At 48.3% G+C, this 17823-nt stretch overlaps 1 protein-coding gene across 1 annotated transcript in view; it reads right to left on the reverse strand.

Moving 5' to 3' along the window:
- The window catches only part of TBL3 (transducin beta like 3), a 33491-nt gene extending 22446 nt beyond the window's left edge, over nt 1-11045 (reverse strand). The window contains exons 1-11 of the mRNA XM_030211573.1: nt 10962-11045; nt 9606-9657; nt 7600-7695; nt 7466-7513; nt 7136-7277; nt 6646-6730; nt 5570-5740; nt 4965-5040; nt 4779-4875; nt 2356-2564; nt 190-331 (exon numbers count right to left, since the gene is read on the reverse strand). Coding sequence (XP_030067433.1) covers nt 190-331; nt 2356-2564; nt 4779-4875; nt 4965-5040; nt 5570-5740; nt 6646-6730; nt 7136-7277; nt 7466-7513; nt 7600-7695; nt 9606-9657; nt 10962-10996 — 1153 coding nt within the window. The 5' untranslated portion in view covers nt 10997-11045. The remainder of the gene's footprint in view (nt 1-189; nt 332-2355; nt 2565-4778; nt 4876-4964; nt 5041-5569; nt 5741-6645; nt 6731-7135; nt 7278-7465; nt 7514-7599; nt 7696-9605; nt 9658-10961) is intronic.
- Nucleotides 11046-17823: the final 6778 nt, after the last annotated feature.

Genomic DNA, 17823 nt, shown 5'->3' on the forward strand with positions numbered 1-17823 from the left:
CGGCCCAATGTTCCCAAACGGAAGGTAGGCAGCGAATCGACAGCTCTCTCTCTCTCCCCCCCACATACGAGAAACACAGAGGGCAGGCAGTACACCAAAAGCCATCTCTCTCACTTACAAGAAATGCCGACACCATCTCTTTTTTGCTTCCAGGGAGCATCGGGGGCCGGCGATGTACCATCGTCTTACCTGTGTGACCATGCAGAATCTGGCAATTGGACGTTGCCAGCTCAAAGATCTTCAGCTGAGGACTGTTAGTAGCAACCACGATATACGAGTCTGCAGGGCCCAGGAACTTCACGTCCAAAACCTCCTCACTGTAACCAGCAAACTGGGGTGGGGGCAAAAGGGAGACGGAAACCTGATTCAGGTTCAAGAAACTTTACTGGCCTGACAATTTGCCTGTGTGCTGCTTAACTGATAAATGGGAGAACACGTTTAACGAAATATGTAAAAAAATACACACAGCATGCAGACCTCATTTAGATTGACAATTTTAACTGAACTCGGGATACAAATATTACAGTGTTTGTTAGCAAAAACAAGTTTTGGTTCCGGTTGTATCCTTCTTTCCTCTTCTATAAGTTATCTAAAAAGTCAGAAATTAGGTCATGATGTAATTACTATACCCCTCATCATATGAAGGCCTGATGTATAGAAGTTTAATCATGCAGCAGAGGCTCCTGCCCTAGGGCAGTGGAGGGTTAAGTGACTTGCCCAGAGTCACAAGGAGCTGCAGTGGGAATTGAACCCAGTTCCCCAGGTTCTCAGCTCACTGCACTAACCACTAGGCTACTCCTCTCAGACCACACAAGCCAAATCCGGTCGCTGGAGGGAAGCTCTGGAGGTGGAGTCAGGGAGGAGCCGGCATGAGCTACATTCAACTGTGCAAAAGGCTGTCCTATCTTCGGCCATGTGATGGGGTTTATAGAACACTGTCCCTCACCCTTAAGAAAAGTCCCTTTCTAACTAGCCTTAAGAGCACTGATCCCACCCCGGGAGGAAGTGAGTCAGGAAAGGAGGCAATACCTGAGAGTTTAAAAGACAGGGCCAGGCTGAGTTTAAGGAGGCCCAGGGAAGCAAAGACTGAAGTCCAAGTCTGTGACTTTACAGAATAAGTTTAGCTGCTGTGACCTGGCTGAAGGAAGCCAACTTTGTTTCTTAAGGCTTACAAGCTGTGCTGAGGTCTGGCTGGAGCCAGACTCGAGTTCCCGGAAGACCTGAGAACTATTTGGGGCGGGGAAGCCCCACCAGTCAGACTGTTTGGCCTGCTAGCCAGAGGCTTATTCAATACTGTTAGCTAAATAAGAGAAACTGTTTCATCTGATGTTCCTGGCCTGTGAAGCATCAGGTTCCTTTCACGTTTATATCTCTGCTACCCCATAACCCCACCCGGGGTCTCACAGGCCACTTAGCTTTGCAGTTGCTGTCACTGAATATCAGCTAGTAACCCGCCCTGCAGCAAACAGTCACCGATCTGAAGCCCCCGTCTGATCCCCTTTGTAATCATTCACCCTGATGTCGATGCCCCCTCTCTGCCAAATCCCCCTTGTATCACTCCTTCCAATACTGATCAAAACCTCCCTGATCTCCTTTGTAATCACTGCCCCGAATCTCCCCACCTGATCCCTCATTTAATCATTCCCCCCGATACTGATTCTAATCTCCCCACCTCTTTTATCCCCAAACCCAACCCCACTCGGACCTCCCTACCAACCCCGGAACGCACCTCCCCTGCTCTCACCCTGTCTGGCTCCAGATTAAAAAATGGAAGTGCTCACCCATGACGGTAGAGGTCAGTCTTCCATTGCCCTTGCAGGGAGCTGGGTGCGTGTTTACAGACTAGAATGCCGGCAGATGTCTGACATTTATGCACGTATGTATACACGTACACGCATGTATGCTGGGATTCTAATCATTTCTATTGACACAAAAAAGTTGGTGTCTACCTACAGAATTAGCATAAACTAGGGAACGTTCTAATTCTCTCTTACAGTATTTAGGAAAATTTGAATTTGTGTAGGAACTTTTTTTGGCTTATTCTGGTTAAACATTATTTTTGTCTTTTTCAGATTCAGTTTCTAGCAGATTTGTGCTCTCTTGGAAACTTTCTGGGGTAGGGGACAAAATGTGGCAGGTATTTAATCTGCGAGTCGTTCATTTTCAGTCCTGGGGCCAATGACCTCGAGTACTGCTGGCAGATCACCGATTCAGCTGTGAAAAGGGGTGGGACTGAGCATCTCTCCCCATTTCCCTGAACGGCCTTTGTCTTACAGCTGATAGAGGAATATCTGCATTTAATTATTCCTTCCTTTTTCCCCTGCCCTGCTGCCCCAGTACTAAGACACCATTTACCTGTTTCCTCAGCTGCATCGTTTGCAAGTCATACAGGAGAATATTATGTTCCACCGTAACAGCAGCAATCTCACTCCGAGTGGGAACCAGAAGACAGTGCGTCAGACTGTGCTCGCTAGCATTCTCCTCTGCGCTCTTTGGAAGAGGGTAAGGAAGAGTCTGGGTATACACACAGATGGCTGTCTCGGCGTCCCAGATGCGTAGGATCCCTAGCACACAGCAAACACTATTACAATCAAATTAGAAACGAGGCTGGTATATCACTGTATCTCCCGATGTGCCAGAAGGGTTAGTAAGAGACCAAGAGATGCCAGAGTTCTTTGTCTCAAGGGCACCATCTACAAATGGATTAGTTTTGCACATCCACAAAATATTACAGTTCAAGATAATCAATATCACCAGACTAATCTTCTATTAATAGGAGGAAGGGACTTTAGAAGCTCAAAGAACAAACCTTTTTTGTTTGAGCAAACCCAATTAGAGCTGCTTTACTTCTGAGTGGCTTTGTCATTAGTCTCAAAAACCTCCATTTTTAAGAAATATATATTTTAACCTCATATTCCCAATCAGTAACACTCTCTGTCTTTAAATCATAGCATTCTCAATCTTCAAATTTTCCCTTTTGTAACTTTCAATTCTGTTCTCTTAAATTCATAAAGAGAAAGCAATTTAGCTTGTAATGAACACTAGCTCTACAGAACGCTTGTGTTTCGCTCGTGCTTCATCGGGAGCTAAGCGGCGCTGCCACCCGTAAAGAAAAAAATATATAATGTCACAGTGAAGATATATTTCATTTCAGGATACTTATGGAGTAATCATAGCCCCAAAATACTAAATATTATTATCATTTATCTAGGTCCAATAAACTTCATTCAGACCACAGCTCTTTACTGTTTTCATACTAATAAAATATACAAACAAAATGGCTCCTTATTCAAAAAAGATGCCATTAAGCAAAAAAAAAAAAAAAAAAAAAAAAAAAAAACAATCACCCTCATGAATCTCTTCCTGCTTCAAGCTGACCAGATATCCCCTTAAGAGTATTAATGGGGAATTTCAAAAAGAGATTACAACAGCAAAGGTAGAAAAATGCCATCTGAAAAGAGTCCTTGAATCTTACATAATGTTACTAAGAAATGCTTTCCACTCAACTCCCAAATTCAAACCTTTAGGTTGTAAACTTTGTAAAGTATAAATCCATCTCTGCTCTCTATGCATCAGAATTTTTCCTCTGTCCCCTCCCCTTTGTCACAAAATGCCTAACACTGACCTGGGGCCTAAACGGTCTGTCCTAGTACTGCTCAGGCCCACCTGTACCTATTGCATGTGCTCTACCATGGCATACCCTCTACCCCACCACACTGGGTTTTTCTCTTGCCTCTGGGCGAGTCTCCCACCCGCAAGTTAATTCCCCCGGTGGTTTCTAAGGACACTGGGAACACAATGCCAAGAAAACACCCACAGACCAAGAACACAAACCATCAGGATTCTTAGTCAGTCCAGGACAATACAGCTAATAAACTAACAGGTTTATGATCAGAAAAGTTGAACGGTGAAAAAAAGGTGAAAACAGCAAAAAAGTATTAACAGTAAAATGAACTAGACATTTTCTTACTACCTGAATAGTACCTGGGGAGTTCAGGAAAAATAACTGCCCAGAGGTTTCGAACAGGGTCTCAAGTACAGAGGTCTTTACTCTCCACACTCCCTCTCTGAGACTGGGGATTTCCAGCACATACTGGCTGGATTTTGAACTTCAGGGACAATCAGAGCCCAGAGCATTAACACTGAGGGCTATTTGGCCAATAGCAGTGCAGATTACTTTTCCTCAGGGCTTAAGCTGAAAGGAAAAACAGTCACCTCTGCAACAGCTGCTGGCCAAACAAGCAAAATGCATGCCATCATAACCATACAAATCACAAGCATGAAAATCCCGTTTCGCCACACTTTTCTAATTCCGCTATATCTTTCTTGAGACACGGTGACCAGAATTGAACACAATACTCAAGGTATACCAGTAATAAATGTTATCTGAAATAATATGTATCAGTTCATATGCTGCAGACTAGCATTACTCAGTTTTCTGAAAAAAAAAAAACCAAAAAAACAGCACATCAGAGTAAGGACAGCACTCCAGAACCCTGAAAATTCCCATCCCTGCTGTGACACAGACACAGGAGGCCAATCACAAACCGCAGACAAAAGACATACGCGCTAATCCCTCAGCAGTGACACGGAAACAGACGTACATGCCAATGCCTCAGTGGCGACAGGTAAGCAGCAGACCTCTAGCCTTTCCGTTACCTCAGCAATAATAAAGAATTCCAAAGAGAAAGAATATGAGGAGGTGGGATGCTAAGGTTTTCATTTATAACCCTGCAGCGTGTCTGCTGTCCACAGTGTATATCATGGCGCTGACCCACCTTTGCTTCCGGCTGTGATGAAGTGCAAACCCTGGCTCTGGACTCCTGGAGGACGGGACGTTTTGGACTTTGGTAACACCACAGCTGCTTCCACACTCTAGTGAAGAAATGCAAACTCTTCAGTTTCAGTATACACACAGCGTCCGCATATCACCGTTCCTGCGCACTCGCACTCCCCCACCTCACCTCATACACCGGAATGGTTCTTTTGGGTTTCTGTGTCTTCAGATCCCAGATTGTGCAGACTTTATCACGACCTGAACTGTGGAGAACAATCAAAGACTTTAATAAACCAATCATTGCGCACTGCGGCCTAGTCCCCTCCACCTAACTCCAGTGATTTCATAGCTGGCAGATAATGATCCTAAGAGCCATACGGTTTAACCAATACAACTTGATCTCTGGCTGTTACGGGCTCAAGGACATGAAAATAAATTTAAGCTCTATTCACCTCTATTGAAATCTGGGTTTTACTGACAAGCAGCTGCTAAATTTTTCATGTCATTAATCTCTCACTGTTCAAATTATATTCTCCTATTATTCACACTTAACCAGACAACTCTTTCCATCATGCAGGGCAGAGAGTATATGGCATGTGCAGATCGGCAGCGGATACAGGATATGCTGGGACATGTGTAATCACTGCCCTCATCTTTAAGTCCAGCTGGAGCTCAGAAGGTTTAACCAATTGTGCTTTGTGAGGACACTTGCCCAGTCGATCTTTCTCCTAAAATAATGCATGTCCTAGGTGCTGCACACGCCTGGGCTCCCCACGCTCAGAAACCGTGTACCTGAGCAGCGTAGAACCATCCGCCGTGAAGGACAGGGACGTGACCGCACTGTAATGAGTCTCAAGTGCAACCAGGCAGCGGCTGGAACTCAGATCCCAGATCCGGATTTTGTAGTCCATGGAAGAGGAGAAGAGCTGTAACCGGGAGATGTCAGGATGGAATTCCACTAAGCTGAAAAATAAGGAAATACAGCTGCGACTCAGTGGCCCTGCAGCATATCACAAGCTTTTATTCCCAAAAAGTCTGTCACAGCCCCTTGGAAAAGCAGCGACACCTACTGGACACACTAGAGTTATATCCATACCGCATTCTGCCAGAACTCTGGGGCTTGGCTCCTGGGCAGGATGAGAAAAGGTTTACAAATGGGGAAAACAATTGGGTAATCTTGAAAGAAAGCTCATGGCGACATTACACTAGTAAAAACTGACATGAGTTCAGCTGAAAGCCCCAAAATGCAGGAAGAAACCAGTCACAAAAATCCCTATAAAGAGCTCAGGACTGATATGCTCTGCTTCTCACTGAGAAGGCTACCATGCTAAGTGATTCTGTGGGAAAGGACACAGCAGAAAGGGTGGCTCCTCCTTAAAGGATAAAATCCTAACAATGCTTCAATAAAAAGACAAGATCACGCCTGTAATTACAAAACAACAAAAGGCTTGAGATCAATTAAAGGCAACTTCACTTCATGCCTCTAACTCACAAAATGACTGATAGCAATGCAACTCAACTGGTGGAAGCAGAGAGACATCCCACTGGAATTTAGTTCCCATCGGATTGGGGCAAGAAATCAGGACTCTGTGTCTGTTTCTATCTTCCCACCCCAGTGACAAACAGATGTTACGCCAGATACAGCATCAGAGCCGGCGACTCCAGCCCAATCCTAAGCCTGTTCCCTCTCTGTCTCTCTCTGATCCAGGGCTCAGAGAGAGAGACAGACTAACAGAGCATCTGTGGGCCAGACTACATTTTGGGCTACCTCTTTCCTAAAAGCTTTTTCACAGATACAGAGTTTAGGGATCCTTCTTGATAAACTGGGGCTGTTAACCTTCCAACAGCGAAGAAGAAGTTTTTCTTACTGGACAACCCCGGAAGAGCCCCTCAGATTGTGGGTACAGTATTGTTTGATCACGTCCCAGATCTTAATGGTACTGTCGCAGCCACCTGAAAAAAGTGAGAGAGAAAATGTGGATGAGCAGCGGAACTACCAAGATGCCACATTCTCAGTGCTACTTCTTCCCCAGCTGTGCAGGTCCACGAATTCCCCCCCCCCCCAATCTCTCTCTCTCACCCAGCTGTGGCAGGTCCACCACTCTCCCCAAAGCTGCTGCTCTCAGCTCACACAGCTTACCCACACACCTGCTTCTCCCTTCCACTCTAACTATGTAGGTTATCGTGTCTCCTCTCCAAGCCCCCAGATCTACTCTTCTCCCCTATTCAGACCCAGAGCTCTTATTTGGAAGGACAGTGAGAACAGCTAAATTTGACTGGGGAGAGGAAGGAACACGAACCCCTTGACCTATTCTTGTAGCTCCAGATGACTCTAAAGAAGTAGATACTGAACAATACCTGTAGCTAACAAAGTGGAGGTTGAGTCAAAGGTCATGCTGGCCACAGGTGCTGTGTGGATGGCCTTCCAGGTCCGGGAACATTTATTCTCCCTCCAGTCCCACTGCTTGAGCAGTAGGGCCCGGCTTCCGGTGACCAGGATCTACAATCAATAGCAGGAGCATCGTCAGAGGAAACAAACAAACAAAAATGTAGGTACAGGTTGTAAATTACTGTTGAGCAGCTGGTGTGTCAGCTACACGTGGGGAAAACATGCAAGATACAGACCAGAACAAACTCCAGGTTAGGTATTCCTTTTGGAAGAGAGTGGAGGAGGAGATACCCTCTTACCTCATCATCAGGACTGAGGGTAAATGACGTTATCTCTTCCTGGTCGTCCTAGCAAACAGAAGAGTCAGAATGATTAAAACGGTATTTCTGCTAAACTTGCTGTTTTCATTCACTGACCCACTCGGTCGTCCTACCTGCTCAATACTGTGGGTAACTGCTCCTGTTTCAACATCTAAAATGTTCAGCCGTGTTCCACAAGTACAAAACATGTTTTTCCCATCTCTGCTTATCTAGGAATACAACACACCACGTGTATCAAACATCAATCTTATTTCCACATAAGATTTTAAAATAGCAGCTAAGATCTTACAAGTCAAAGGAGCCTGTGGATGTCTGCTTCCCTCCCCCCCCCCCCACCCGAACCAGGTTTGAGATTAGGAGTGCAGTGGGCAGAAAATTTGTTGGCAGACAAAGACCTGCCCGGTCCATCCAGTCTGCCCATCAAGTTGGCCAGAGCTGAATCTGACACTCTGCACAGGTTCCGCTTCATGATTAAATATTGGTATACTTCATCTCTGTCTCTTGCTGCCAATTTTGGGGCACAGACTGTAGAAATCTGCCTGGCACCGGTCGTCATGCACTGACTCTGCCAGAAAGTGTGGGCGACAACCACGCACTGACTCTACCACAAAGGGTGGGGGACAACCACGCACTGACTCTGCCACAAAGGGTGGGGGACAACCACGCACTGACTCTGCCACAAAGGGTGGGGGACAACCACGCAGTGACTCTACCACAAAGGGTGGGGGACAACCACGTAGTGACTCTGCCACAAAGGTTGGGGGACAACCACGCACTGACTCTGCCACAAAGGGTGGGGGACAACCACGCAGTGACTCTACCACAAAGGGTGGGGGACAACCACGTAGTGACTCTGCCACAAAGGTTGGGGGACAACCACGCACTGACTCTGCCACAAAGGGTGGAGGACAACCACGCACTGACTCTGCCACAAAGGGTGGGGGACAACCACGCACTGACTCTGCCACAAAGGGTGGGGGACAACCACGCACTGACTCTACCACAAAGGGTGGGGGACAGGAGAGAAAAGTAAGGTAGAAGTGAAATGGCACTTGGTCATTCATAAGCTATCTACCCCACAGCAGAGTGGGGAGTAGGTCAGAGAGATGGGGCATTCAACCACTGAACGCATGCGTTCGGTTGGCTGATACACTTCATCTTAATCCCCCACTATCTTGGTTACTGTTATCCATGGATCAGTATGTGAACCATCCCACTCTGGCATTTTTGTTACTTGTTCTTGAAATATTATATAACACAGCTGTGAATAAGGCAGTTAGGCAAGCTTGCAACAAGTTAATATATCTTCTGATAGGTACCTCTTAGACTATAAAAACATTACACCAAATAAGAATAAAGGCAACGGAATGTCTAGTTCACTCGTACAACACAAGAGGCATTTCCTGAAAGACTTACTAGCTTATGAAAGAACTAACACCCCAATATTTAAACACCAATCTAGTATAACCAGATATATACACTGTCACTGCTTTAGAATGCAGACCACAGTGTTGTTATCTGGGTACCACCTCTGGATATTGGTGGTACTGGGATAACTTCCGGGTCTACCTTTGCTTTGCCTTGGATACTTCACAGGCATTTTCAGCAGCTTTATTCACAGCAACACAGATCCACTGACAATTTGGGTATAGCTCCAGTGAGTGGCAGCTGTCTAAGAAGCAGCAGCTCCTACCTGCACAAGTGCAGATGAATATAGAGGACAAAGTTTTTTTTTATTCCACTGCATGGAAGCTTATCTACACATCAAACACCTAAACTGACAGCCAAACTATACACTCCAGAAGTGGAAATGTAAATGTGAGTAGAATCCTGCTTAGATGAAAAGAGAAACGAGTTATTGATGTCAGCAGGTTTTATGCCCTCTTCAGAGGTGACTGTGGACTTGTCCAGCATCAAATTCAGCTAGCATGTACATTGATCCAGTGCCTGAAGGTTCAGTGATGAGGTCGTTACACATTCTTTCTTGTGACTAGCGCTCTGCGATATCTCTGGACACTTTCTACCCTTCCAGAGGAGCTAATTTAGCAATGGCTGTAGGACAGATGCTCAAGAATACAAAGAGAACAATAATGTATAACTGAAAAAATGCAAACAGTACCTGAATTTTTCCTCCTTTGTAGAAAGGTTCAATTTTTTTGGAAACTGCATAGCTGGTAAGAAATAAAGGTATACAAGAATCAAACACTGTTCTCCTGCCTTCGAAAAATAGAAACCAGTGTAGTCTAGTGTAGCATCACTTATATGTAGCTCTAAAGTGCTGCTCTGTCTGTGGTTAGTACCAGAGAACATACAAATATTTTGAGAAACTAAAGCCAAAATGTAACAAATAAATACAATTCATGCATCCCACAGCTTTAATCAGTGTGGAAAGAGAGAAAAAAATGTGGCACTGATTAAAGTTACAGAGTGCATCACGATAAATTTTAGATTCACAATTTCCCCACGTTTATAAAATATGAGTTCTTTTCAATCACATACGACTCTCTCCTATTATTACTGTTTAGAGGTTTACTTACAGTAACTGCCCTGTTTACTAAGCCACGTTATAGGCTTGTTAGTGTTTTTAACACGTGAACCATGTACACGCCTACAATATCCCTATAAGCGCCTACAGTTAGAGCGCACGTTAATTGCAGACTCCATGCTCGTTAAAAATGCTAACACACCTTAAGTAAACAAGGCCCTTAGTGTTTGCTAACAAACTTAACAAATGACCCTCTTAGATTATAAGCCTTTTTTTTATTTGTACCCCGCGCTTTCCCACTCATGGCAGGCTCAATGCGGCTTAGGTACTTATTTGTACCTGGGGCAATGGACAATGTGACTTGCCCACAGGGTTGTACTGTACCTCAATTCTAACAATGCTATAAGCTTCTACTTTGAGCATCTTTTAGAAAGGCAGTCTAAAATCCAAAATTATATTTATTTATTATTACATTTGTACCCCGCACTTTCCCACTCAGAGCAGGTTCAATGCGGCTTACATAGTAACAGGGATTACAGAGTATTGATGAAGAAAAAATAGGTTAAGTGCATCAGAGTAAAAAGAAGTAAGTAGGGAGAGATGAGCAAGAGTGAAGGGAATAGGAGAGGTATGAGCAAGGGTAGGTGAGCATTGGAGGAGGAGTAGAGGGGGGGATGGGACATGGGATAAGCATAGGGAAATTAGGTGGGAGAAGTGATCTAGGTCATTATTATATATTTATACAGACAACAATTAAATCAACAACGAAAAGGCTATCAATTGGGCTAATCAGTGTATTTGGGCGATTTCCAAGAGTCTAAGTCTGCAGGGACACAGCAGATGCATTGGTCCTGCAGGAGCCCAAAGTATGTTCACAGACATTTCTGTGCTACTTAGGGATGTGGCGCGGTTTTTGCTGAACGGACCCGAGACATTGAGCCTGCAAATAGGTGGGAAATGCGGGATACAAATGAAACAAATCAATCTTACTTGGTTTTGAAGCGGACTGTGCTGCTCTCTGCCATGTTGTTTCAAATGAAACCACGCACGCAGCGTCCCTCGACTCACTTCCGGTGCACTCATTCTACGTCTCCCCGACGACACCAGCCCGCGTCCGAGACGCTTACAAATGACGTACTGTGGGGTGTGTGTGAAGAAAACAGGAGTCGAAGTGAACGTATCTATTCCATTGTATGAGCTGAAGCCGGTAGGCGGAGCTTGACGCCATTTTCCTTCACCCAAAACAATAGCAAAAGATTATTAGAATTAAGGGACTGCCTATGCCCGGTCCATCTGTGGAAAGTCAAAAGCGGTTCCAGTTGGATAGGCAGTGCCTTAAAAGGTGGAGGACAGCTTTTTAATTTATTTGAAGCTTCCCCATATCTAGATATAAATATCATGAAATAAAAATTGAATATTGAATATCAATATAACAGCTTAAAAAGTTATTGTAGATGGTAACAAAAGCAGTTATAAACGCTATTTTTTGCTCATTTTTCTACACTGCTCTACACAATACAGATGGTCAAATTTCAATGAGGGGGAGGGGGATGAATGAGCCAGGGGTCCCAGTTGCCTATACTAATGGGTATCAGTGAAGGAGTGGAACGCCGGTACTACCTGAATACTACTGAGCAACAGGACAACCTCATGTTTTGTGCCTACTGATGGACTTTTACTTATGCACTCTACCTCTGCTTTTGGCTGTTTGGCCACACCTTATTACTGCACTGGACATTTGTGCCTTATCCAGTTTTACTGTTTACTAACAAGACAAGTTTGCTGTTTACTAATGTACAGACAGAATGCAGGGCTATTAGATATATAGCTTGTAACAGTAGTTTGCAAGGCCTATACAAGACCAGCTTGCACGTAGCAACGCCATCTGAATAGGCGACCTTGGAGGGTGCTGACACCCCCCTGCATTCCTGAGCCGCACCTTATCTCCTGTGCTAGAAAGGAGCATTGTGTGTACAGAATAAGCTGCTAAGTTTCGTTTTTCTTGCCAGTATCATTTCAGTGTTATGACGTGTGTACGTACTGGGACTACAATTTTGTACTGTAAGAACTACAAATGTTTACTGCGCATGACAGGTATGACGTGTAAGGGGCCAAATGCGCAGGCCCAGTAGGGAAGTATAAATGTAAGCGTCAGATGATTTATGACACACAGTGTCCCGAGGCTACTCGGTGCTGTTCACTTGCTAGCAATAAAGTTGCCTTGTTTGGAACCGAAATTTGCCTTTCGTCTCCTGATTTCCCACCTGTTTCATTGGCACCCCAGATGGGACAGAAGTAGAAAGGGGAATCGGATTATATTCTTCCCCTCCCCCACTGCAGTCGGATCGGGTCATCGATTCCCACCCGAGGAGGTGGTGAGTGGCCACCGCTGATTTCAGCGTCCATCTCCCGGAGGAGGGCCGATCCACTCCGCCTGACTGTAGAGGGGGTTGTGTGGCTCCGACAAGGCACCTTTTTTCCATTTCAGGGAGAAGCGCACGACGGCGCGGCCTGCGACCCCGGCGGACAGGCGAGTATACTCTACGTAGTGACCGGCCCAGTAAGGACCGAAGAAGAGGCGTGATCACCCTCTTTTAGCCAGTGACTAATACGGACTATTGGTATCCGACTAGGTCCCGAAACTCACTAGGCTCCGGCGACGAAACCGAGCGGCGAACGAACGGGGGGGTTTCTTGTGGCGTATGAAAGTGTGTGAGTGGGCTTGCAGTTCCAGGCCGGGCGACCGCGTCCTGGTCAGGCCGAGTGTTGACCCTTCTGTGTCTGGTGGAACGAGACCCCTTACTCCTCCACCTCCCCTTTCCCCCTTTGTCCGTCACCTGTCCTTTGGCACTCAGGTTAGGATGGGCGGGGGTGGGTCTTCACCGTTAGATTTAATGACGGAACACTTTAGCGAAGTGTTCGACCTAGATAAATGTAGCAGGGCCGGGATGATACAGAGATGTCAATTTATGTGGCCAGGGCTAGGAATTGCTGGATGGCCCCCGGAAGGGTCATTCGAGTACGAAAAAGTGGCGGCGGTCATGAATATTGTTATAATTGAGGGAAACCCAGGCTGTCCTGAGGACATTCCATACATAGAAGCATGGTTGGATGTAGTCCGGGATCCGCCAGCTTGGGCCCAACGGAAGGTAGAAAAGGCCGCCCTTATGTTGGTAAAGCAGAGAAAAGGCCGGAAAACCAAACTTAGAACCCTGCCGACCCATGCCTTCGCTCTCCAAAGCTCGGCAACCGCTGCCGTCCCGAAGGCCGCAGGGACCGCCCCCATACGGCCTACCGCCCCTAGCACTGAAGCCACTGAGACCACGCCCCCTGCTACCAGAGTCAAGGCAGGAACTACGCCCAGTACTACCAACACACTTTCTAGGAAAAAACCCCCGAAGAAAACCGCAGGGAAAGTTCAGGGTTCGGCCGAGAAGAAGCCTCCAAAAGCCCCGATACTTACTACGGCGGAGGCATACGAAGACGACATTGCGCCGCCGCCCTATGCTCCTATGTACCCTGACCTTACGGGCCCAGCAGAAGGCCCCGCTGGCGCCGAGACTTCCGGGTCAGAGTCGGATGCCGGGGAGACGTCCCGCCCAGCCTCACCTGAGTCACCTGGCCTCGCAACCACACGGAAGAGTACACGGGTTGTGAAGAACATTACTCGGTTCCCCCAATCGAGTCCGCAACAGGCCCTTCCGTCCAGCCGGAAAGGGGGAACCTCTCACTTATTCCCAGTCCGACAGTCCACCACCTATACCCCTAACCCGGCAGAGGGGGGGGGCCAGCCCATCGAATCAACAGTCTATAGTCACGTTCCCTTCTCAAGTGCCGATTTGTATAACTGGAAATTCCATGGGCCGTCCTACGACCAGAAACCCGAGCAGCTGATAGAGCTGGTGGAAGGCATTATATACAGCTACAATCCAACTTGGGCCGACCTTAGGCAGTTGAGCGCCCACATCCTGACCTCTGAAGAACGCCGCCTTTTACAACAAAATATGGAGCAAGCCGTCCGGGATGCGAATCCGGCCCATGCCAATTTACAGAACCTACTAGAAACGGAGGCACCCATCGCTGCCCCCACGTGGGATTACCGAACCGCCGAAGGCCAAACCTTTATCCGCCGATACCAACAGGCGTACCTGGCCGCCTTAAAGAAGGGGAAGCAGAAGGTTACCAACATGGGAAAAATCCACAATGTAGTCCAACAAAAGGACGAGAGTCCAGGGGACTTCCTTGAACGACTTATGGAAGCATTCAGAAGGCACAGCCCGATAAATCCCGAAGACCCTAAGAACCTCCCAACCGTGGTTATGAGTTTTGTTAGCCAGTCAGCACCGGATATACGAAGAAAGCTACAGAGAACGGAGGGGTTCGAAGGGATGAGCCTAAGCCAACTGAAAGCTATAGCTGATCGCGTATTCGGATATCGCGACCAGGAGGAGAAGGTGGAGGCCCGGAAGGAATCGACCAGACGGATGCGGGAGAAGGCAGATGTGTTGGCTACGGTGCTGGAAGAACGAATGAGGTCTAGACCAAAGGGGAGGGGCAGGAGAACAAGAGGAACGCGGTCCCCCATAGGGCGTAACCAGTGTGCAAATTGCCGACAAGAAGGACACTGGTGGGCTGATTGTCCAGAGGAGATACGGGACAACCCGAGAGAAGAGGAATCATGGGACCGGCAGAGAGAGGAGGAGACCGGCGACCGTACGGGGGCCCCTAGGCGAGGCCGTGGGAGGGGCCGAAGAGAGAGAGGACGGGATGACCGGAGGGAATGGCAGATGGCTGTGGACGCTACCCGAGACGGCTCAGCATGAAGAAACCGGGAGGGCAGAGTCCCCACTGACCCTCTGGTGGAAATTCGAGTGGGGACAGAATCTATGAAGGCCTTACTAGACACAGGGGCCCAGCGATCTGTTATCACCACTGCCATAGCCCCAGCCACGAAAGAAACTATACCAATTGTGGGAGCCTCCGGGAAATCCCTTGCGGCCCCCCTCCTCAAAGAGCGCCAAGTCCAGATCGGAGGGACGATGGTGTCCCATCAGTTCATACACATCCCTGGATGCCCGGTCCCCTTGATTGGTCGAGACCTACTCTGTAAGCTCCAGGCCACCTTGAAGTTCAAGACTACGGGTGAAGTGGAAGCTCGCTTTGAAGATCGGCCAGTAACACTTATCTGTCCAGTAAGAGAAGAATGGAGACTACATGTTCCCCCAACTGCGAGACCCGGCGACTGCCGTTACGACCAGAACACCCCTTTCGCCCAGCAGAGGCGGGCCATAATGGATGAAGTGCCTGATGTATGGGCAGAATTGAACCCCGGCGGACTGGCCGTAAACGCTATCCCCATCTGGATTGAGCTCAAACCGAATGCTCAAGTTGTTAACCAAGGACAATACCACATCCCCTATGCAGCCCGGCATAGTATGCACATACATCTACAGAAACTCCTTCAACAGGGAGTCCTTAAGCCAATCAGATCCGCATGGAACACCCCATTGTTGCCCGTTAAGAAGCCAGGAACATCCGAGTACAGACCCGTCCAGGACCTGAGGAAAGTCAACAACCAGGTAGCCGACATCGTTGCCCTCGTACCGAACCCATACTCCATCCTGGCCCAAGTGCCATCTCAGACCAAGTGGTACAGTGTCATTGATTTGAAGGACGCCTTCTTCTCCATCCCTCTTGCTGTTGACAGCCAAAAGTTGTTTGCCTTCACGTGGGAAGACTTACAGACGGGAACCAAGCAGCAATATACATGGACCCGGCTTCCCCAGGGGTTCAAGAACTCCCCCACCCTCTTTGGTGACCAGCTTGCCCAGGACCTGAAAACGTACCAAGACGAGTACGGGCCGGTCGTCCAATACGTGGATGACCTGTTGGTGGCCCGTGAGACGTACACGGACTGTGCAGAAGCCACCCTTTACCTCTTGAAAACCCTGGAAGCCCAGGGGTACCGGGCCAGTCGCAAGAAGGCGCAGATATGCGAGATCGAAGTCGAGTATCTGGGGTTTCGCCTCCGAGAAGGAACCCGAAGGCTCGGTATCCCCCGAACCCAAGCCATCCGCAACCAACCCACTCCTGCAAATAAGAAGGAACTACGGGCACTCCTCGGAGCCGCTGGATATTGCCGCATTTGGATTATCAATTTTGCCATCCTGACCCACAGTTTGTACGCCAAACTGAAAGGACCTGAACTCGAGGGCCAAAATCTCCAGTGGGAGAAACACGAACTGAAAGCCCTTCAGGACCTCAAGGAGGCCCTTGTGGCCCCACCAGCGCTCGGACTGCCAGATGTGACTAAGCCGTTCTACTTGTTCATCGACGAAAAGAAGGGATTGGCACTTGGAGTCCTTACCCAACTGGTCGGCACCTGGCAACGCCCTGTAGCATATCTCTCCAAGAGTATGGACAACGTGGCACGAGGATGGCCGGGCTGCCTACGAAGCATTGCGGCTGCTTGTCTCCTGATACACGAGGCCAATAAACTCACGTTCGGCCAAACACTTTTTGTGACCACACCCCACACCATCCGCGGCCTACTCGAGAGCCACGGACCCAAATGGATGACCAACTCCCGATTGGTCAAATACCAAGCCCTCCTGTGCGAAAATCCGGAGGTGCGGATCCTGGACACGACCAACCTCAATCCTGCCACCCTCCTTCCGGCCCCTGAACCACCACTCCACGACTGTGAAGAGGTAATGGCCACTGTGCACTCGAGCAGACCTGACCTGAAGGATCAACCCTGGCAAGGGGGTATCACCCTTTTTACCGATGGAAGCAGCCAGGTGATAGAGGGAATTCGAAGAGCTGGCTATGCGGTGGTATCTGAGGACCATGTGATCGAGGCTATGGCTCTGACACCCGGAACATCAGCCCAGAAAGCGGAGCTAATCGCCCTCACCAGAGCCCTCCTGTGGGCTGAAGGAAAAGTTGTTAACATTTACACCGACTCCAAATACGCTTTCCTCACCCTCCAGGTGCACGGAGCCTTGTACAAGGAGAGGGGATTTTTGACAGCAGAAGGGAAAGGACTTGCAAATGCCGCTGAGATCTGCCAATTACTCGAATCGGTATGGAAGCCGAAGAAGGTGGCTGTGATGCATTGCAGGGCCCACACGGGAAGAACGGACCCTATTGCCCGGGGAAATCAGCGGGCAGACGACGCTGCAAAAAGGGCAAGTCAGCTCCCCTACTCCTCTCACCCTCCTGACCCCGTACTCGTCGTCCAGCTCCCTACGGAGACCCCTATTTACACCCCCCAAGAAACGGAATGGGCCCAACAAGAGGGTCTACAGTCACGCAATGGCTGGTGGATACTACAGGATGGGCGCATATGGATACCCGAAGCCTTGGCCTGGACGGTGGCCAAGGAGGCTCACGACCGCACCCACCTGGGAAGGGACGCCCTGGGGCGCTTACTTGAGAAGACCTACTACATCAACAAACTATCCCTGTGGACCAAAAACGCTTCCAGCCGATGCGCGACTTGTGCCCGGAACAACCCTCGAACGGGGCCCGGCCCTATGCCAGGACATGTTCTCCGAGGCACCAGCCCTTTCCACGTGTGCCAGATTGACTTCACACACATGCCCCCGGCGCGCGGCTACAAAGCTATCCTCGTCGCCGTGTGTACCTACACCGGATGGATTGAAGCCCAGCCTACTAGAACGGAAATGGCTAAAGAAGTTACCTCCCTACTGCTTCATCAAATCCTACCCAGATACGGCCTCCCCAAGCAAATAAACTCTGACAACGGTCCCGCCTTCGCCAGTGAAGTAACACAACAGCTCAGTACCAGACTGGGCCTCGATTGGAAGTTGCATTGTGCATGGAGACC

This window comes from Microcaecilia unicolor, chromosome 8 (genome assembly GCF_901765095.1).
Source record: "Microcaecilia unicolor chromosome 8, aMicUni1.1, whole genome shotgun sequence".
NCBI lineage: Eukaryota > Metazoa > Chordata > Amphibia > Gymnophiona > Siphonopidae > Microcaecilia > Microcaecilia unicolor.